General features: G+C 35.0%; 1 protein-coding gene across 1 annotated transcript in view; it reads right to left on the reverse strand.

Annotated features, from left to right (window-relative positions):
- The window catches only part of LOC149084187 (neural cell adhesion molecule 2-like), a 265,084-nt gene extending 243,983 nt beyond the window's left edge, over positions 1 to 21,101 (reverse strand). Inside the window, exon 1 of the mRNA XM_089234532.1 lies at positions 20,551 to 21,101. Within this exon, the coding sequence (XP_089090658.1) occupies positions 20,551 to 20,683 (133 nt within the window). The 5' untranslated portion in view covers positions 20,684 to 21,101. The remainder of the gene's footprint in view (positions 1 to 20,550) is intronic.
- Positions 21,102 to 24,206: the final 3,105 nt, after the last annotated feature.

Genomic DNA, 24,206 nt, shown 5'->3' on the forward strand with positions numbered 1-24,206 from the left:
ATGAACCATATCTATTCACTCAGTCCGCTGTTTGAAAACTTTCAATGGACATTCCTGAAATAGCCATAAAATGATCGGGAAAAGAAAGAAGAGGAAACGTCAAAGCTGGTTTTCCCCCGGAAAAATGTTCAAGAATATTTCTCCGATGTGTGTCACAACACGGCTTTTTTTCCCCTTCTTTTCTGTTGTATCTAGGTATTTTTAACATGTTTTGGTTTCAGTGAAAGTGACTGATCCAATTTATGTACATAAGAATACAAGTACCCCCCCCCTCCTCCCCAAAGATGTTATATATGTTTTCATTTTTATTTACCCTTAACTGGCGTTGTGAAAATTATGTGGATAGCTGGAGCCGTGGGGCCATTTTGACCCCAGCAATTATTAATGCATTTTGAAAATCCACAAAAACAGTCTTCATAAAAGCAATTTTTTTTACAGCCTTCGGTCATCTGTCAGTTACTTCACTAAATATTTTTTTTCACATTTCTGTAATTATTTTCCCAAAAATAATTATTTTATTCAGACATACATTCGAAACAAATGGAGGGATACATGACTTTAGAATTTTTTTCAAATTGTATATTACATTTTTTGAACGCAATTTGTCATGATTAAAAACTGAACAGATGTGATTAAAATATACTCAGAAATTAAAATTTACAAATTAAAATAATATTTACGATATTTTTTCACAAGCACAAAAATTAGTCTAATTCTAAGTCGGAAACACAGTACTTGCACAAACAACACTATGAAATACTGATCACACAGATCTTACGTACAATTCACTAATAACACTATCTCCATACTCGCCTCAGAATTTCCGATGTTTCACCATTAATTTGAAACCGTTGTCGAGAAAACTGGCGTTCATCCGAGACGACATTTCGATCTCAACACTACGGCCGTCAGACAAAAAGCACTTACGCAAGTGGGGAGGTGGGGTTATTTTGCCCCTACGGAAACTTTGACGAATGACATAACGGAAAAAATAGAACAACCTCGTAAATTTATCAAGAACGTATAAACAACCTGCTTGAAAGGTACTGATAACAGGAGGCATCGGATGCATTTCTTTCTCAAGGGAGTGACATGTTTAGCAATGCGTGGGGCCAAAATGACGCCAGGTGAGGGTTAAACAAAAGTTCAACATGATTTTGTACCAATATTTATGGTATGGAATTCAGTAATGGAGGTATGACATAGATATTCTAGAGTCTGTGTTAAATTTGTCCTTCTCAAGACCATAGTTTGCTTTAAAAGGGGGGAAACTAAACTGTCATTCAGAACTCAAGGGCAAAACTTTTCCCATACTGGAGTGACGGAATACATCTGGACAAGTAATTTTCGTCATACAATGAATGTGTGGTCGTTACCAGGGATGGGCAAATGTCCAAAAATTTACATTCGTGGTCGGACATGTAACTTAAGATAGTAGACGCCGGAATGAATATTTCCCATTCCCAAAAAATATTATCACTGTCTTTACTTATTGAAAAATTAAATTCAAATATTGGTTTTCATTGTATAAAAAATCTCCAAAGTGGTTTATTTCCCTCGAAATTTAAAAAAAAAAATAACACCTGGCAGTCCAGTGGTTTGGGAGCTAGCTTCTGACTGTGCAGGTCTGGGTTCGAATACCAATTTGGGCATGAGTGTTTGCAAAGAAAGTAACAAATTCCTTGGACAGATCACAAAGATATCTTGGGAATACGTGATGATTAAAATTTAATAGCCAAATACCAAAATTCAAAAGGATGTGGTCACCAATTAAATGAATGATACGCACACGATAAGACATTTGCGCTTAAGGTACAGGATAAATATAGAGGGCAACAGATATAAGGAATGTTGAAATATATATATATATACATATATAAATCCATAATCTAAATAATTTCATCTTTCTTCTCTCACTTCTCACTTTTTCAAGAAAATTAAGGTGAGAAATAACTGCAGAGAAGTCACAAACTTTACCTCTTCGCTACAAAGCGATTGGAAAGAAATTTGTATTACCTCTATTTGACGAATCGGCGATAAATATGGTAACCTTGTCCTAACCTAACCGCAGGTGAGGAAAATGAAAAGAGAGAAAAAATTAAAAAAAAGAATGAAAGAGTAAAAGAGTATAATGGATAAGAAGATTAAAGAGCAGGTACAAAGTAGATTTATCTTCTTCACTCTCAACCGCCTGTTCTATTTCACTCTTATAATGTATATTTCTACTATATAGATATATTTTGAAGAAGAAAAACCACTATCAGGGTATAGAAAAGAAACGAAGGGGAGGGGAAATTATAGCGTTACACGCAACAAAGTTTCGCGATGACGAGTGAGAGGAGAGAAAAGAGATAAAACCTGTTTGAATTTTTTTCTATTGGCGTTTGGACGCATTATTATGTCCTAGATCGTAAATTGGTTAAAGAAAGGAATCTGAAAAGGTCCGGTTTTGGCCCTCCGAAAAGGTCACTCCTACCTCACCAAGCAGACACTGCATAAGATTAATTTTATTTATGATAGGAAATCCTCCAAGAACCACCGAATTATGCGAACGCTGCTCCTGAGAATTGGATTTCCAATCATTTTAACATCGCATTTCCATCTATTCCAGTCTATGCAGGATGCGATATGACTGAATATAAATTTGGTTTGGTTCCATCTAATCACTAGAAAACTGACTTACCACATGCCTCGAAAATGAGAAATGCATCATTTTACGTGAGAAATAAATCCATATCCCCATACGCCAAGAACAAATTGTAGAAAATGGCAAACACACGCGGTGACGTAATTCACCAACGATACTGCAGTGAGAAACTCTTGATGTGATCACACACACATCGCGATAGTAATAGCCTAGTGCTATTCAATATTTAGAACAAACACAGATGGAAATGGAATGACCATGAATGCCGTTTGTGCAAAAAAAGGAGGACAGTCGTGCGTGCATGCGTGTGTGTGTTTAACACATAAAATAGTAACACTTCTGCACCCCCCCCCCTACAGTGTAGAATGCTCACTTGAGTGATTCTTAAATATCCCGCGCGCGGGCCACTCGGGTGACCTGGAACTTTGACGCGGGTTACTCAAGTGCTCTGTAAATGGGCCGCAAGTCACTTAAATGATCTGGGAATGCGCTGCGGGCAACTTAAAACATGTAAAACAGCACCGTGGGTCACATAAGCGATATGGAAATGTGTCGCGTAGTTTATTTTGACAAAATTAGGTTTGAGGTCGCGGGCCACATGAGATGACTCATGACGCATTTAGCCCGCGGGCTATGAGCGTGTATGCTTGCATAGAATAACAGACTGATAACGATTATTTATTTTTAAAAAAAGTCTGTTTTCATACTTAACTTCAAAACATGCAAGAAAATACAAAAAAATAGTAATATATAAAATCTCATATACCTCCTCATAACTATAAACCAGGGGGTTCTTAACATTACGTGTTCCATGGGCTTTTCGCCAATAAGAGGAAAGCCAGGGATCCCTTTGCTAACGAAATGAAGGCAATAGACCGGTGGTTCTCAACCGGGGGCCATATGGCCCCAGGGGGGCCCTAGGATATTCCAGGGGGGCCACGGATGAAAATCTTGCAAAAGGGGAGCCACGGCTACTGATACGGGGGCCACGAAGAAATTTGTGACATTAAATGTTTTCTAGTCACTCTGACTAAAAAAATTTAATTTCAAACAAAATGCATGGATTATCTTTTTCGTAATTTTTCCCCATTCAAGTAACATTAACATGAGGAAGGAAATAAAAAAAAGTGGTTAATTTAATCTCGGTGGTTTTACGACTTAGGGGTGACAGCATACACTAAAGATATAATTCTTACTCTGTGGGTGTAGGCCCTGACACAAACTATAGAAGAGGTTAAGCAAAATGGTGTAACTGTAAAGACAGAAAATTGTGTGTGTTCAGACTTTTCATTCAAAGAGGGCTGCCATAAAGAAAACAGACAAAGATTTGTTGACCATTCATTGACATTCTTTTCAGTGCTGGTAGTAAATGTAATCCAAGAAGTAGATGGGTGAAAAATGAAAGCTTGTAAAAAAACCCATCGTTTTCATGCAATTACAGACGGATAGCCATCTAGTTTAGCACAAAGCCATCTTCAGCCAGCACTGAGTGGTCTGATGGGGAATATATTTATAAAAATCGAATAGAGAATGATTGCCCTGGGTTATTTTTTATGAATTTTGAAAGGGTGTGCCAATCCATTGCCTCTGCTGAAAAGAAAGTCAAATTCAGTTGCAACGAACTCCAAGAGACCAAATCATACATGAGGAAAAATACCCGCGAAATTTAATTTTTTAAAACTACATTGCTGTGATAATGTATTGGGACAGGGACGGCTTAAGCGAGGGTGCAAGGGGTGCAACGCACCCGGGCGGCAGGTTTTAAGGGGCGGCAGCATAGACTTTACTTAAGACAACAAAATTTAACACAGTAAAAATTCACATCACGCTTTTGAGTCTCGACAACGGAAACGTTGAGAAAATAGACAAGGCCTCTGATCGTAATACCAGAAACAAGAATGTAAGCTATCTGAGCGGCTCGATACAAAATCTCTACCCGTGTGGGACTTATTTTTTGCGCCTCCTACCTATTGCTCCTTCCATAGCCCCTATTTCCTGCGTCAGGGAATCTTTCGTGGGGGCCATGCCCGTGGAAAATCCCACGGGCCCCTTTTACAGTTAATTTATAGAGTGAAAAGAGAAATGTTATAAGGATTTAGTCCCGGGCCTCAAGCTGGAGCCCTGTCAGCCCTACCCTTACGAGGTCATGCCCCTCCCTCACAATATATCCTAACAAAACATTTTTTTTTCTGCCCTTCATTTCGGATTTTGCGCCCCTCCAGAGCAGACAGTTTGGTTTTATTTGGTCAATGGAATTTTTTTTTACCCATTCACCCCGGATTTAGCATCCTATTAAGCGGTGTCCCGTGTGGCCGATGGCCAAGCACCACCCTTGTACTCTATTACAAGGGCCATGTGTGCATTTTGGTTCCCTCACCCATGGCCCCCACAAGAGTGCGGGATAATTCTCATAATTTTTTGGCTTTTTCAGGCTATAAATTAACTATAGAAGGGGCCGTGAGAAATCTGACTGAGAGGGGGCCAGCAAAAGATCCCAGCCTAGGGGCCCATACCCTCACTCAGAATTTGATCCACAATAGTGAAATGAAGGCAAAGGAAAAATTTGATTTTTCACTTGTCCGGCCCCTGGAATACCAGAAACACTTTTGAAAAATTTTTCTTAATAAAAATTACCCCGTTAAATATCATCTTTACGGGATAAGTGATGGTGGCTCACAAAAAAAGGTGCACTTTCAAGAATCAAGTTATCTGGAATTTCTTAAGAATGGTAGAATAATTCTAGAACAAAAAACAAAGACAAAAAATTTTCTACTTCAAAAGCGGGACGTATGGGCACGCACATTTTGCACGGTATACAATGATGTACGGCTTTCTTTTGAAAAAAAATCAGGTTTATCTCCAGGTGCCCTTCACCGAAGCCCTATCAGCCTCCTGGCAGGGTCGCCAGTAGGGGCGGCACATGAGGCTTCGTACCCGGGTGGCAGGTACGCTCGAGCCACCCATTGGGATTGGGACTTCCTCCAAGATTGGCGCCACATCTTTAAAGTTTTTTTTAATCGATACTGTAATGCTTCCTTTTAACTGCCCTACTACTGGCCTGCAGCATCCTTAATAATTTCAATGCAATATTCCTATCCCGCAAGAACAATGGCGTATGACTACATTTAAAGCAATTTAAATCCGTTTGTTAGAGACTCACTGCATCTGCTGATTTCTAAAAAAAGTGCAATAAATTCTCACGTAAGTCTTCACTTTGAAATGTCCATAACCCGCTCAACACGTCTCTTTGTACCTGTCAACCTAAAATTTATGGTTTTTAGTGTTGATAATACGCATGCAAAACCAATTCAGCGACGTGTTTTCACAATCTGCAAAAACTGCTTGGATTTGATAGTTGGAAATGATGTCTAAATGCCAAAGATTTGGAGTTCGAATCAAAATGAAAATGTCAAATAATTGAAATTGTGCTTCGTATAAATGAAATATTTTAATATTGAAAGCTATATATATAGAGATTAATCGTGCCCGTAGTCAAACGTCTCATAAATGTGAAATTTTGTCATAAAACTGAGAGTGAGGAACGCATCCCCTTGCGCACAAGTGGAATTTAGAGGCATTTACGCACAACCGAGCCCGTCTTGGCCATTTTTCTTTTTTTTCCCACCCTTTCTTCCTTTCGTTTCCTTCCTAAATTTATAATAGTAAAAATGACAATCATTATGAAAAGGACTGTTTCAGATCAAATTGCCGAAGTTCAATTACTTTACTGCAGAAATGTCAGATTTTTTTTTCGGGGGGAAATACAGTCAAACCCAAAGCGTATTAAAGACCCTCAGTAATACGCTTTGGTCAAACCCCATTAGACAGGAACTCTAAGAGACCCGAGAAATCACTTCGTAATAACGAAATTTCGTTACAAAGGAACTCCAGATTTTTATATTGTTCCTATGTAAACCTATCCGAGGGATTAGAAAAGTTTTCGTTAAAACGATATTTTTCCCGTGTTATAATGGTATTTGTTAAAGTGAGAGTTGACTGTATTTCGTCTCAAGCTATTTTTTTACGTGTATTTGGAGGCTGCATGGGTAACGGGTGACTGTTACTGGTGAGCCATTAATCTTAGAGACATACCCAACTAGAAAAAGTATCCAAATCACGTGTCCAACTCAGATATGTCATTCATGTTGTAAGGGGTTGTATAGCTATAAAATAAAAAAAAAACCAACTTTTTATACCGTCCCCGTGTGCCAAAGAACCCAATTAAGAAGTTGTTGCTCTGTCTTTCCCGATGCCAACTAAAATAATTTCACGTTTCTAAGTGCAATATTCACCGAGACAAGCGAATTCGAAATTTGGGAAGAAACAGCATTCAATGCGGGTAAAATGGTTTCCCCTCATTTAATGCTGTTTTTTTCCAACTTTCTTCGAATATCTCTGTGAAAATTTGAACTTGAACGCGTTGAATTTTTTTGTTGGAGACCAGGAAACAACTTTCCAATTGGGTTTTGGAGCACAGTGTATCCGTATAAAAGTTAACATTTTTATTTTAATAACTATGCACAACCCCTGGCAACATGAATCAAATATCTGAGTACTACATAATTATCCGGGTATTTTTTCCAACTGGAAGAATGCCTCTAGGACCAATGGTTCGTCAGTAAAATGCCATATGCCCCGTTACCTATGCGCCCTGTACATTAAATATAGTACGGACTGTCACGTGAAATATTGTGTTGTGTTTAAGCCAACGCGCACGTTGCTTCGTTCGCCTGCGAGAGAGCGGTCACATTATGAATCAAAAAGCCACTTGAAGGTAGCTTGTCATCCAACGAAATATCAGATTTTCACCGTATCGAAATTGAAGTCAACAAACTGATAATTTTCTTATTTGAAAATCTGATTATTTATATTTTCCGATGGGCTTGAAATCCTGACAATGAATCATTATTATGTTCACACGAACAGTTTTATCACTGCGTACATGGTTTCTCTGGAATGAATGGTTCAAACAAATATTAAAAAGTTTTCACACGTATTTTAGTTCATTTTTTTGAATTCATAGTAGGACTACAACATGACCCTATATCCTTGATACATGTATTATTGTTGAAAACGATGCGGAAGGTTGAACTTTTCAATTGTGATTCATTTGTGTGGCTACTCCCTCATTACTGCTTTTATCCGCACGAAGAGAATAAAATTAACAAAACTGCTTGCTACCACTTTTTGCGATTTTTATCATCATGAGAATGCATATTTTCGAAGCTACAACTGACATTTCTCAATGAAACCATAATCATTTACACACAAAAAAAAAACTAATTTGGAAATAATAAAAATTTCATCCTGTACAGTAACTTGATGACATTGTGCCATCTTCAAGCGCAGAGTTTACATTGATTTTTTTTAATTGGACTGACACAACACATAAAACATACAAATCAAACTGAGAAAAACACAAAACAATAAACTTCACAAAAAGTAACATTACGATGATACAGACACTTTGTGACCCCAAGGGATTTATTCTATTTTTACTGTATTCTATTGTGTTTATTTTGCTTTTTCGTTATTTTCATAAATTAAAAATTAATCAAATTAAATTCAAAAATATTTATACTTCTGACAATTTTTGAACAACTATCTTCTAATGGGAAAACGGGGGGGGGTAGAAAATTATTCATGTTCGCAAGGGGACCGCAGGAATGAGAAATGGTTGAAAGGGGGCCATGGACAAAAAAAGGTTGAGAAACACTGCAATAGACCACTTTAAAGAAAAATATTCAACATATAATACTGTAAAAAATGAGTAAATTGTTTTTTCACATCCAAAATCGCTCTCCCACTGACACCTATCCAAGGACACTCAGCAGGTACGTGGGCCCCCAGTAAGAACTATCGCTGTGGAGAAAACTAAATTTTTACCATGCTAATGATATAGTTGTTTTTTTTCTTTGCAGAAGTGATGACAGTACCCGAGCGATAACATTATCGTGATCCCGATAAGTGGCGTCTAGTACTGTATTTTAAAATTATGCACAATATTTTCAACTAAGTACATCGAATTATTTACTGGACTCGTAATTTCAATTTTATTCATCACAACATGGTTGAGTGGAATCTATTCTCAAGAATCTAGAAAAGTTTGAGGAGTTCAATAACCATTAGGAGAAGTTGATAGTCGTTGAAGCTATTTTGTGGCAGAAACATGCCATGTATTGAATGATCGGGAATGATTTGATGATATCTATTGTTGAAATCATTTTGAGGTAGAAACCATCAGTACTTATTTTTTTTCTTAATGTAAAACTTAATTTAATTTTCATTAACTTTATTAATTTAACTTTTGATTCAAATTGATTTGAAAATAATGGAGAAAATGTGTGTGGAATAAGCTATGCTTTTCATTTTCATTACAGATTATCGTATGAATAAAATATTTACATTTTATGTTTCCTTGATTATGATTCTGGTTCAGTCATAATTTGTCAAAGTCTAATTGTATCTCATCGCTGGTTATGATTCGAGGCGATGAGGGCAGAAGCATCAATGTCGAACGTCGAAATCAATTACGTGATATTAGTTTGGAGTTTCCGAAAGCCATTTGAGGAAGTATTCCGTAATCAGTATTGCGGATCGTCGGCGGGTGATATCATCCATCTGTCTCTGCCATCAGCGACGCGTGCGAATTGTACCTCCAAGTCATCCGCTCCGAAGACAGTTGAGATCTAGGATTGTGATCGGTCCACCACGCCAATTTCGAGGTACATATTGATATCGTGCACCGTGGGTGAGCCAAGGTCACCTCGCCCTCCTCGCTCCATCCCATTCTCGCTTACCGTCATATTCCCATCCAACTGACTTCCTAAATATCTGCCGTGCATGTTCAGGGATTCAACCGCGCGTTAGAATCATGTCCTACGCGTACCGTGGTGCATGGTAGATGAGACGTGAGAGGTATATGCTTGCAGAGACGGAACACACACACAGAAGCTCGTAAATATGTAATCGTATGACAAACGGTTTCTGAGGCTTGCCGTGCATTATAGAGCATGCATGTATGATATTAGAACGCGAAGGAAACGTAATCGGCACACGCAAATCCGATCTTTCAATTTTTGACGTACAGTCGGTACTCGATTGATGTTACTCCTGATGATCGGGTGAAAATGACTTCATAACTGGAGTGACTTCAAGAAATAACTGCAATTTGTAAAGACCTAACCTCTTTACGTATATGAATGAATGAACGCCAAGACTGCCATCGGATTCATCCCGTTTCCAAAATCTATTCCACCCCAACTTCGTGGCAGAGTCTGAGTGCATATTTAGTGTTTTGCCTGATTTTTCTCAGTTTTGTCATCTAGATTTCAAATCGTGAATCAAGTGTAATGATTGGGTGATTGTACCGTTGCCCTGTTGCTCTTTGTGGCGGGTCTTTCTGACGGGGAGATAAGCTCGTATTCGCGCCTCGATGTAAAACCGCAAAAAACCACCACCACTGTGGTGCGGTGGGGTTTGAACCTGGGACCTCATGATGCGCGTCCTTCACCATGACCACTTCCCTTTGCGTACAAGGTTTTGACCACGTGCAGTTCAACTGGCAGAGATAAATCTGAGTAAAGTGGTATCATTATTCACCCATGGGAAATGAAGGGAGAAATAATGCGTGGGAAAAAAATTTTCCCGTTATTTCTTCTTCTTTTAATCTACGCTCTCCCTATGTGTGTTGTTATATTTATTATTATTTTTTTTTTCATTTTTAATCATCCATCCGTAGTGAGACAGAAAATGGGAAAAAGATAATCCTAATGGGCAGTGAAAGAAAAAAAAACAGAATATTTTATTTTCATATAAATACAAATACAAAGGCACCGACCGACAAAATGTCCAAGAGATGACTAAAGAAAGATGCCCATAAAAATATGGATGTCGAATATATGTCTAAATTATATCGAAAATACAGCAACCAGATAAGAGCAAAAAAACCCAATAATTATGATAAAATATTAATATACTGCCCATAAAAAATTATGATTTTCTCATGTCTAAGAATGGAGAGCATCGCCATTTATCCCAATACGTTTGTCGTACTTGTTTTTGAACGTGCCAATTCAGCTAGATCTCATGACCCCTGGAGGTATGCTATACCATTTACAACCGTATTACAGAAAAACTCCCTGCGAAATAACTGGAATTGTCCCTTACCAATCGATAATGGTGTTTGTTTGTCAAAGCGGTTGATTAACGATGTATTAATACCTCATGGTCCATTTTACCTCAGTCATATCTCCCCGACATTTGTGCTCTTCCAATGGGAGCATTTCTAGTCTCTCTTCTTAGTTTAAGCCCTGTGTGCCATCCAGAGCACTCGTTGTTCTTCGCTGCACTCCGTCGACCAAGTCTATGTCCCGTTGTAGATATGTGGTCTCCAAAGCCTGACAGCATACTCCAATCCAGAAGGAACTAAGCCCAGGGAAAGTGGATCACTTTAGGAGAACGCGAAGAGAACTTTTTAGAACTTTATGAAACCACACATCCTATTCGAGTTTTGACCATCACTGAACAATGTTCAGAAAACCTAATCCGCGCATTAATAAGAATACCCAGATCGGTGATCCTAGTTGCATTCGGAATAATAACAGACGAAATACAGGAGTTAACAATGAAGAGTCCTAAAGGAAGAAAGGGAGAGAGACCTAATGAATTCTTTCCATTTACAGACGAGCGAGATGTCCCGTCTATGATCATTAACGCGTTAAAGACCGATGTTATGGGCCTTTCTCTTCTAAGCCCGCACCTAATATGTGTCGAAACGCATGTAAGGAATTTATTTAAAAAAATGATTGCCCTTTACATTGAAACTACCATTAAAAGAACTTCATCTAACCATAGTTTAGGTATTAACTAAGAATATTAAGTGATTTGGATGGTTTTTTTTATCTTCCTGCACATTATACTTACATATTTTGTGGGTATTAAGCCGGGACGTACCGAGTTTGTTGTCCCCGATTGAAATGAAGCCCTTGACCCCTTGCAATGCGGGCAAGCACACACACATGACTTGCTAAGCAGAGACTTGATTAAGAGATCACTCTCTTGATTACATGTGTTGTGCAACCTGAAAAAAGAAAAAACCAACCATCGCTACTGTCGCCACCTGGAGGCCAATCACTGAAGATATGAGGGGATTCAGCCCTATGCTGAGCCATCACCATCTATAGCAAAATGGAAGGGAATCACGTCTCTCTGCTATGGGATTGTTTGGGTTGCAGGAGGTTATGGGTTCGTGTCCCCGAGGAGACAACATACTTTTCTCTGTCGGGGATTCATCTCTGCATAATAACCAGAAAATATCTTGATCAGGATATAGAGTTTTTTGTACTAAAATGAAAGTTTGATGAAGGCACACACACAGAGCATGAATTTTTTTTCTTCTGTGGTCAGTTTTTGTAACTATGGCTTATACATCACAGTGGCTTATTTTCCGGAAACTATGACTTTTGAAAGAAGTTTATGGACTTTTTCTTCAAAAAAAACATCCATCTTAATTGATTGAATTTTTATATTAGGTTGAGTGAAAACGTTTCCGATGTTCAAGTGATTTTTATGCCGTTTATCTGAAGGTCGGTAATACGATGACTGATGACCACGGTGAGATGCTAAATCAATAACAAAAACAAACTAATGATCGTTGGATTTTTTATGGCTGTTCTTCTCTAACTTCGGCTGAAGTGAGTTTTGCAGATCGATGACTATCTAGCAATTCGATTGAAATGAAATTTTAAGAAGGCCAGCCAGAAATCATTACTTCTCAAGCATCTTTATGAATGTTCGATAACCTAATGGAATATGACTGAACAATTATTCTCACATTCCTGCCAATTTTATAATGCCGTCATTCTAAAGAGTCTAATCTAATATTCTATTCGTTATGGAGTCATTTAGTTCAAGCATAAGTAGTCGAGGCATCTTTTTTTCTCATCATAAGCATAAATTAATCAAATAACACAAACAATTTTCAAGAAGAAAAGAAATCGTTTTTCCTAATTTTTCATTCCGAGATTTTTCCATAACAAATAAACAACAACCTGATAGAATGAGATATTTATATGAATTTCAAGCAAATATATATTATTGCGTACCTAAATAAGAACACGAAAAAATATGCATATATGGAGATGTAAAAATTTCCCCGTGCTTCGAGAAAAACGATGTTTTTACTCTTTTCAATCGCCCATAAATTTCAGAACAAAGGCATTTGCGATTCACGGGAAAACGCACTGTGAAATTACGAAAAACAAATTGACATGTAAAATATATGGATGTTTTCCGAGAAATTGCTTTTGTTTTTTGGTTGTTTTTCTTGTTCAACTCTATTTACGTGAGAATTCTCTTATTATCTACCGTTTTTCTTCCAAAGTTATAAGCAAAGAGGAAGCAACTATTTTAATCAAGAAGAATGCTATGCTTTTACTACTACACTGATTGTTTTTTTTCTCTTTGAGAAAGAAAGCAACCCGATGTGGATTATGAAAACCAAAAAATAAAATAAAATACTTCTTGAATAAAATAGTACGAATGTTTCTGTTGCTTATACGCTATGAAAGTAAGCAAACGATTCCGATTCCATCATAATGCTGTTTTTTAAAACTTGAAATATATATATATAAGTAGTAGTGAATATAGAAAATATCGATGACAAAAAAATTATAGCAGTAGATAAAAGTACAAATTTTCATTTTTAATTAACTACGTTTGAGACTTGTTTTGTTAAATGCAATATATTTTTATATCAATACACCATTGGAGTGGTTCTCAAACTTTTGTCTCCCGCGGCTACTCTCAATTTATGGTTGGGTCCCTAGTTTAATAAATAGTTTAGAAGATGACTTGCAAACGGTTTCCGGGTTATTAGGCCATGGCAAGTCATTTAACGCCGGCCATGAAAGCCTCAGACAATAGTTTAGAAGATATTTAAACTTATAAAAGAGCCACTTCTAGGCATAAATAGGCACACAAATGAATATCCCCACCTCACCGCGACGCCCCTCAGAAAGGTTAGCGATGCCCTTAGGATCCAGTGGCGCACACATTGGAAATAGCACTAAATAGTTTTGTGCATTTTTGTTTTAACAGAAACACGTAAAAAAATTGTCGAGTTGATTCCTGAGTTTTACATTATTTGCGACTGAGCACAGTTTGCGAGTATGCTATATAACATAAAATATGACTGTAAATCAGAAAATTGCGGGAAATGTAGATGCCATTTGTGGATCATGTTTTGTTTGTTCTTAGGATGTTCTTAGACCTGGATTACACTATAAAATTTTGATGAAAGTTCTTTTATAAAACTTGAAATATGCAACCAATAATCATACCGGTTACGTTCATGCAAATGCGATCAATTGTCTTATTCGTTGTGTCTTTGAAGTTTGCAAAATATATTTTATCAAACTTTTATAGTGTTATTCCGGCCTTACTTCCGAAACGCTTAATTTGAGTGTTTGAATTGAACCATGAGTTTTATCCAATTGTGATTATATTTCATATATTATTTTATACGCGTGTTTTGTAATGCCATTTTTGCATGTGCTTGATTTAACTGTTGCCTCACTTAATTTTGTATTCCATTCTTATTTTTCTTTATCAGGATGTTCATCCCTATGTGTTTCGATGCAGAATTTCATGATTCCATTGTTAAATGTTTGATATTTTTGATATATCTGTATGAATTTGTATGTTTCTATGTATGTATGTTACATTTCTATGCTATTATTTGTTATTTTTGCTATAGTTCATCTGTTATTTTTCCACTATATATGCTTCTTAAGAAATGATAAACAAACAGATAAATAATGCAGTGAGCACACCTAAAACTCCTCTAAATACTCGTTTTGCACAAAGGTTTATATTTTTAACGACAACATTAAACAAAGAGGAATTCAAAAACATTTCTTGAGTTGCAAGAAACTCGATGATCAACCAAGGCCAAATGGGCCAAAACTGCGGACGATCATATACATTATAGTAAATGCGACCCTATCATTATTTGATGCTTATTCCGCTTTTTGCTTATTATTCCAAAAAAAAATATATATATATATATATATATCAAAAGTTGTTTTTTTTTATTCCATTCTTGGTACAATTGCTGTTGATTTAATACTAGTACGTATACGTATAAAAATAATTTCAGTGATTTCAATAAAATTAAGTGTATACAGCATAATAAAAATTAATCAGATATAATGAGCAGTAATTGTGCCGTACGTGTGACCTGTTCAGCTGTAATGCTGTACGTGTGCTTAGATAATTCTGGTGGAATACATTGGTTTGATAATAGTGAAAATATCCATGTGGGAAGTGTTTTGGGTAAAACATTCGACGAAAAAACAAAACGTGAACCATGTTTCGATGCTGGCTATTGATTAATAAAACTATTATTAATTTTAAGCTTCAAGAATTTCTCGATTATCCGCATGATATTATTATTGGATGATTTTTCAGACTCGTTTTTCTGATGTTTCTGTTATTAATACGTAGAATAATTTTGTTACGAGTCAAATCTAATATAGAATACTTTAATTACTTCATTACTTCAAGTGCATGTACTAATGATAAGCCACCATTTCATTTGGAATTATCGGGTTTATATATATAAACATTATATTTTAGATAATATACCTTTATAATCACAATAACAACTACTTTTAAACTATAAAATATAGTTTCAAATTATATGTCTTCTGAAGTATAAATAATTGAGATTTTAAGTTAATGATACATTTTTAAACATAAATTTAGGGGAGTAAAAAAATGTCATAAAGAGAGAGAGAGCGCGTATCGATCTTTGGTATTAGCACATATAAGTGCTCTCTCGCCGCATGAATGACTGTAATTTAGGCTTAATTTCTACCGTAAACATCCAGGCTTGTTTCCAGCCTCTAGCGTATCTATTTCATCATTTTAGTACCCGAAGTTGACTCAGCGGAGCGATGTACGGGAAACACTTGAGTGATCGCTTGCTTGTACGCCGACGTTATCCTCCGATAAACTAACTCTGGCAACTACTTTAAAGCGTACCATCTCTCACTCTCTCATCCTGGCTCTACGGGCAGCGAGTTATCAAGGTTTTCATCAAAGCCAATGAAGCAAGTCGATGGTCGAAATTAGAATCTACGTGAGGGCTCGTTAATGCGAATATTGTTGAGTGAGGGATGTCGCCTTTTCGCCCCATGCTTTCACTCTCTATCTCTCTATCACCCCTAAAGTTCACTAACTTTCGTTATTTTAACTGGAGGGAAATTTTATTGATCACTTTTAACCGAAGAGCACCATGCCCATAACATATGGACTTCAGTTTTGCCCCCTTTCTCTTTTATAACGTACGTACCTACCCGTGTGTGAGTTATCGGCCGATTCATGCGTTAATTACAGCTATGATGATGATGTCAAAATTTTGCATCGTTTCGAGTCAAATGCGTTGCTATTCTTGGGATAGGGCTTATAGCAATATTAAACAAGGTTGAATTAACGTCTCTTTCGTTCTCGCCGGTGAGGTCATTTAAATGTAAATGTCTTACGAACCGATAAATTTTCGGGCATCTTGGTTGTCAAGGAAATATTGAGATATTTCATTCCCGGGAGTATTTAATGCAGGACTCTCTACTCCAAAAAATAGAGCTCCGCAGCGTGAAAGCGAGGATGTACTCCCACGTATTAGGGAGAGCAATATCGTACGGGTATAATATTTATGGTTTGGAGACTATTAAATATTCTACATGATGATGTGGGCGCTTGAGAAATGGCAAGTGCTGAAATTCTCTGGCGTGAGATGTGCTTTTCTTTAATCTTCACCGATTTTTCTCGAATAAATTTCGCGAAATTTCCGCAGAGAAAGATACTGAAAAGGTAAATTTGCGATCGGATTAAAATAATTAGGTCCATTGAGAGTTTCCACAAGAAAGAACATATATTTATTTATAATTAGTTTCCCATCGCTGTATAATATTCACTTTGCTATCAGAATAACAGTAAATATTAATGTGTGGGTTCCCATTTACATCAAAATAATAGGGACTGGAGAAAACTCCAGAGAGAGATAGACAGAACAGAGAGAAGATAATGTGAAATTAAGAAAAAAAAGAGTTTAGGTCTGATCTGATTAGTCGATTAACCGATCAATTGAATCCCAGTTAAAAATTTTAGTTGAGTTAATCAATTCGATATCAGTTCTATTAAAATCCAATTAATTTTTTTATTAAATATTTGTGAATTTACTTGATTTGTTGGACAAAACCGATTATATCTTACAAATGATGTCCCTCGACATAACATTCTGAAAAAGGGGGACCATATTCGAATGAATATTTTGATCAAACGTTTCCACAAGTCGATTTAGCAAATTCAAATTTTGTTTGATGGGAGTTTTAGAAAACAAGAGAGCGGCCAAAATTTATTGTATCCACTTGAGCAGCAGTTTTTCATATTATTTTAGAGGAACACAGCTGTTGTCTTCACAAGTATCTGGGAGGTATTCTCACATCATTTGGGAGGAGTTTAAATAATAAGTTTCGAAATCACTAACCAATTTTTTTTTAAAAACCACAAGATCCAAGTAAAGAAATTTCAAGTTTTGACTATATTATATATATATATTTAGCTTATTAAATTGTTTCAAGATAGTAGTCGTGATGTCTTAATTTATCCGTATATTCGTTTACATCTCCCGCATAGGTGTGTGAAATGCATAAGATATATTTTTATAGCATCTATTTTATATTATATGACTGTAAAAACACATTGCATTACAATTCTATTAATTAGTCGATCAATCAGTAATTTTTTTATAAGTTTTTGATTTGTAAGATTTTTTCGATGATGAATCGGTACTAACACCTAGTGTACACAACTAGTGCTAAACATAATTGACTTTACAAATTGCTGCCAGGTACAAAGTACGCTAATTTCTGTCTAAAAATATTTTTTTTTTCATATAAAAATGTAGAAAGTATTAGTTTTTTGTTTATCAACCAAAATTGCTCAAATGCGCACGTGCGATATTGCAAGTAGTCATCTAAAAAGTATGTTTATGCATATTTTCACAGTGCATCATGAATTAGTAAAACATTCTAATCAAATATGAATGTATGATATTGGATTCCGAAGAAAAATGCAATTTTCACCGAAAACACATTCCTTATAAAATGAGAGTAACGAATATTTCTAGTTAAACTACTTTCTAGGAAAGTAATTAATGGGGAGAGATTCGCACGCAGTGTATAGTTTTCCAACCATACACATTGAATAGGTTAAACATTTCATTAACTCATTTAATTAATTTTTCTTTTAAGAACAGAATCCCGAAATTCTTGACATTAAGAATATAAAAGGTTATATCTGTAACAAGAAAAATGAAATATTACATCGGGATCTTTTTCAGACATAAAAAAAGCTCTGAAAACCCATCGAGACCTTCGGTAAAAAATGGATCCAAAATGAAACACCACCATATTATTATGGTGAAGTGACAGGCGTAGATGAAGATATGCATTTTTTTTCATCGATATTGGCTGCATTCAACCTCTTTTTTTATGATCGATCTCCGCATAGACGCATATTTATCAAATTTCCCCCTCGTATACTTCTCATTTGTTGAATATGTTCCGATTTATACAGGGATTTTTCAGATATTTTCTCAAAAAAGTTCTAAATTTAAATTTGAAGTTTTAATAGGGGCGTATGACCCTTAATACTAAAGATTGAATCGCCGACTCTTAGTTGTCTAGAAATGTATATATATATTTTTTTCAAATTTCTTATACCACCTTGTGAAAGAAATTAAGAGAATTAGTGACTTCCCTATACGGATCCATTTTTGAGAAGCAAAACTTATTCGATTTGATTTTTTTTACAAAATCCGAATTTTAAAAAAAATCATGTAAAATAATGGAAAATGTAAGATTAATTCCTTCTCACGCTGTTAATAAGAATGTTCATTTCATTTTTCAAAAGGAATTTATATATATATATATATACACATATATATTAGTGATTTATGACTTCAATCACTCAATCGGTTCCGAGACCATTAAATATCGATTAGAAAAAAAAGTATTGGAATCGAATCGTGACCCCCCCCTCCCAAAAGAATAGATTGGTCGGAAAGATGATACGCCGCGAAATAACTAGATTAAACTTTTCTCGAATTTTTCCCATCAAATCAATTTTCTTTTCTTTTTTCTTCATCATGAACATATTTTCAGATGTAGCACGGAAAAAAAACCAAATTATTATTCGATTTACTCTCTTTAACGGAATATTAATCGCATACTACTAAATACAATGCATAGCATCCCAAACTCTTCGCCATGATAGGAATGACACGAAATATGGTAATCAGAGATTTCATAAGTTTTTGAATTTTCCCAAATCATATAACGAAAATTTAGAATTATTTAACAGAATTAACTATCAGCAATTTTTGATGACAGAATATTTCACGCCTTAAAATTACGTAATTATTAATTATATGAAAAGTATTATAAAAAAGAATTAAATATTATCAAATTAACTGTCATTAAAATATTACTACTCATTCAATAATATTTTAAAAAATCCATGAATGAATTAACATTTTTTAATATGCGTGATGATTAATAATGATAATCATTATCATTATTAATTATTAATTAATAATTATAATGATTAGCCATATAGGCAGCGTTTTACACAAAAAAAATTGCGTTTTTTTTTTTTAATTTTTATTATGGTTCTAAATAAATCACTAAAAGTATAACAATAATATTAATTATATAAGATGATTTTCTTAATGTTCTGTATGTTATCCCCGTAGACAGTTTCATAGTCCGAAGAACTCATTGAGATCTCATGAATGTTGCATTATCCAGGGGTGGCCAACATCTTCCTGTTCGCTGGCTAACATAATGGTCAGATATAGCGTCGCGGGCCGCATCAGTGGTGCAACTCCGGCTTATAAGCCGCTCCATTATTAAGTGAATTAATTAGTTAGTTATTAAATTGAATTCGTCACTAGAAATAAGAAGTTTGTAAGCACTTTTCGTTAATCATGAAATCTGCTGTTGGAACCGATAGTTCAAGTAATGATAACAAATTCAATTTTTTCACGGTACTTTTACCTTGTCGCGGGCCTCAGAAAATCACTTAACGGGTCAGCTGTTCGCCACTCCTGGATTATACACGTGATATTTCAAATTTGAAAAACATTAACTAAATAATTCTCAGGCAAAGATTAATGCCTGCTTAAAAAAAAGGAATTCACGGATATTTTCTTGATATTCTCGAGGGTATATTCTGCAGCAATGCTATTCTATTAGATGACATGAATATATTATCGTATATCACGAATTATATTGTAAATGTTATCATAGGACAGGATTTCTCAACAATATCATAAAACCATACATATAACCACGCTACCATTCCGTATGAATCTCTAACATTTTGGTAAAAATCTTGGAGAAGCATTAAAAAATAGAGACGCAAAAAATAAAAATTAATAATTCAACAGTAATAAAATGAAAATGTAGAAATATTAATAAAAAAACAATTATAATCCGCAGGCACTAGTTAAAGAATCCCATGGAAATTATTCATTATACTCTGAAAAAAACATTTCTCAACCACGATACCAAAACCCAAGGAGTTCCATGAAAGATATAGTGACAAGTAGCTTTACAAAGAGAAAATTCTTCGAGTTTAATGTGGTTTCCTAAAACAATATGGATATTATTATTTCACTGAGTTCAACAAAATAAAAAGGTACTCATAGGATATAATATTTGATTTTCTAAATCAGAAATACGAACGTCTAATTATCAACAAAAGAATTCAAAAGTTCATGTAATAAACATTTATATACATAATATTTAACAAACAATTAAATATAGAAATCCAACCTCTCTCAATGACACCAGGAATTCTTGCATCACACGTGTTCACCATATACTGAAGAATCAAAACTACAACAAAAACTTCAGCGAATATCCTGTGAACTTTCACCATTGAACTTCCCGCTTGTAACCGAGGCATCCGAAAGAGAGTTCACGGGACACCAATACACAATCAAGAATAAAAATTAATACGGATCAGTGGGGGAAAAATACCAATAGAGAGGAAAACGTCCAGCTTATATCACTGTCCAGGAACTTGCAGAGAAAACGGAGAATAAAACTAATAATAAACTCTGCGAGGGGGTGACTTTCTAAAACAAAACAAAATAAAAAATAACCGAAATAATTTTTTTTTTCCTTTGTTTTTCCCAAGAATCACAAGTTTTGAAGAAAAAAAAAAGTTCGGTGTGTGTGAAGTAAAACGTAACTGTGTGTGTATCTCTATCTGTCTGTATTGCGTGTGTTGTTGTGTGTGTTTCGTTCGGTCTCACACTTGTGCTATAGGGGTCCTTTGCTATCCGATGAAGGTAAAATCGTCGAGCACCCTTTCTCGGACTCCCGCCTCCTTGCGGAAGGTGAAAGAAGCTCGTTCCGATCGATATTACCGACCGACCATCTATCCTTTACCATGCGCCCCTGTCCGATATTTTTATGTTTTTTTTTTTTTATCCTGCCATGGGGCCGATAACATTCATCCCTCTTCGGTGAACGTGTTTTCCATGAGAGCGGTTCCACATTTTTAAAGCACTGTGCACTTCACTCTCACTTTTTTTTTTTTTATCGACGAAACCGCAGACGAAAATTCCAGAGAACTTGTAGGTCAAGTGTAGAAGAATGTTTTGAAATGTTCAAAAATCCTATTTGTAAAAAATATGCCTTACCACTGATGGAAATTTTGATATTTCATAGTCATCGTAGTTGAAAGGAAAATTGTAATTAAATAATGGTTTTTTTTTTGTTATTGAACTAATTTGGGATTTTTCAAATATGGTATGGATCAGGTGCGGACGAAAAGTTACATGAACGATAAAAGTTTTTTTCATCCCCCGTACGTGTCGGGCAATAGAGTTGCCCAGTCTCGGTATGAATACTTTCGGGATCATAGAAACACTAATAAAATACAATAAAACACAATAGGAATACAAATACAATAGTTGTATAGGATAAATAAATAAACTTTAAAACATTTTTTTTTAAATGTTTCAGTCCGTTTGTTTCCATTTTTAACAAGTTTAACAAGTTATTATATATATATATATATACACACACACACACAAGCACGCACGCACGCACATATATATATATATATAAACCAAACTTTGAATCAATCTTTTTAAAATATTTTAAGGTGTTTGTCTCTATCATTAATAGTTATTTTTTTCGGAAACGGGTCCAGACTTCTGAACAACCGTGTAAATTTTCGAATGAAAACTAGCAATTAAATTTTCAAAGATTTATTTCGATACTGGCTATTTATGTCAAGGGCAACTTAGAACCACAAAAGAGTGCTGAAATCACTTCGAGGACCCTCAAGGAAACCGTGACTTCCGAGAACGTGGTATAATTCATGCTGAGATGGGTTTCGTAATTTTGTTTTGATTCAAATGAAATTTCGAAAGTAAAATTACGCTCTTATACGGGCTGATTCAAATTGTTTGCTCACAAGACTACCTCTGCAACCGCTGACTCTTTCGAATTATGCAATTATACTTTCGATAAATAACAAACATTTTTCAAAAATACAACCGGTTGCTTAAAGTATTTTTTTTTTTGAGAAAATAACTTACTCTTATAGTCCCAGTGTGCTAAAACATTCAGTGAAAACGTTTAGTGAAACGCTTCCGGAAACTAATCTACGTCATCAGAACCTAGTTCGGAAAGACATTTGCAAAAAAATACGTGTTGTCAATTGCAATATTTATGAAATTATTTGGCATTGGAGATTTCAAAATTTTCCGCCATGATTGAGACAGTGGTTCACAAATGGGAAAAACGAAAAAATAAGTATAATTTCAAGTGTAAAAATTAAATAATCATTGTGCGGGTAAAATACAAATAGATTCACACGTTAATAATTTAAATAATAAAGCATTTCCAAGCAAGTTATTTCGCAACCGAACCATCTTTTCATTTGCGTGTGTCACGTGCCACCGACTGTCATCAAGTTGGAAATTAACGCATGATTTTGAATTTGATATCTTCTGCATAGACATTTACAACACGTTAAGCTATTTATTTATTTTTCCACTCCATGGTTCTCAAAAGATTGAATTTTTTTTTTGAATAATTTCGCTGAAGAAAGATGGAAATTACCTGTCACTGTAAGCGATGAACAGACTTAATACTTTAACACTAGAAAGACCATGCCGGTGATTATGACCGTTTTTTCGATCTTCTCGTTTGATTTTGATGATGAACCAGATCGGTTTGAATGTTGAAGTTTCACGACTTTTTCTAGAAATGCTAATATATTATTCTTCCCAACCGTCATAAATAAAAAAAGATCGTCGTAGAAGATATTTTTAGTTATAACTAGAAGAACCATCATCGGTCAATTTATGGCAGATAAAATAATGAAAGATCGAAAAGAAATTTCACGTGGAATTCATCAGGGACCTTTTCATAGAAAACGCGTTTGACGCGTTTATACATAAAAAAGTTATATATTGTGTTTACTGGGTGAGAAGGGACGTATGTTTCTACTACGTTTGATCCATTGAGATATTGAAATAAATGTTCTCAAAATGAGAAAAAAAATTCCAAAACCATCGTGTTTTACAACGAAACGAAGTTTACTGTCGATCATGGCTCAAAAACTGTCCATGCGCATATAATCCATTTTTCAGAGTGCGTTTTTCACAACATCCGACGTAGCCTCAAGATATATTTGATCGATCAGTAGAAAACAAAATAAAGCTGGGAAATTTAATTTGTTTCTTATTAAATTTGTTCTAATTAGTTAAAAAGCTTAGAAATCCTTATTTGTTCAGGAATCAGAATTTTAATAACAATAACAAATGCTACTGTACCAGGAAAAAGCGATATAATGTTCCGCTTTTTCAATAACAAAACAAGCGATGAATTTTCTATGCTTGAAAAGTCTTTAAGTTTTAACGATGGTATTAAAAAGTGTAGAAAGTGTGATGTGTGTGTGCGAATGCAATTGCAATTATTACTCTGTAAATATGTTTTTTGTCAGCTATGCAAAGAGGAACATTTATTTGTGTGTAGATATAGACATAAAATTTCATTATAAAATTTATTTGTTAAAAAAAAATTCCGAGTTTTTTTTTATATCCTATATATTGCTTACAATATATTTACTTATATTACTTAATATTACTTATATTACTTATATTACTTAATATTACTTATATTACTTATATTACTTATATTACAATATATTTACTTATATTACTATATATTACAATATATTTACTTATATTACTATATATTTACTTTTTTCATTTAAAATGAAAAAAAAAACAAAAAAAAAAACAAACTATAAAATATATCAGGATTTTTTAGTGAAAATTGACTCGCCTCAAGTCCCAAAGGATGTTCAGAGGTGTTGAGAGTTTGACACCTGGTTCGTCCTTGTCGGAAACTTTCCTGACATAGGGTTACAACAGAAACGGTGACATGACCACAGAAAAAGATGG

The sequence above is a fragment of the Pholcus phalangioides genome, unplaced genomic scaffold, assembly GCF_987345545.1.
Source record: "Pholcus phalangioides strain wild (caught in Gottingen) unplaced genomic scaffold, Ppha-v1.0 ptg000008l_1, whole genome shotgun sequence".
NCBI classification, from domain to species: Eukaryota; Metazoa; Arthropoda; class Arachnida; order Araneae; family Pholcidae; genus Pholcus; species Pholcus phalangioides.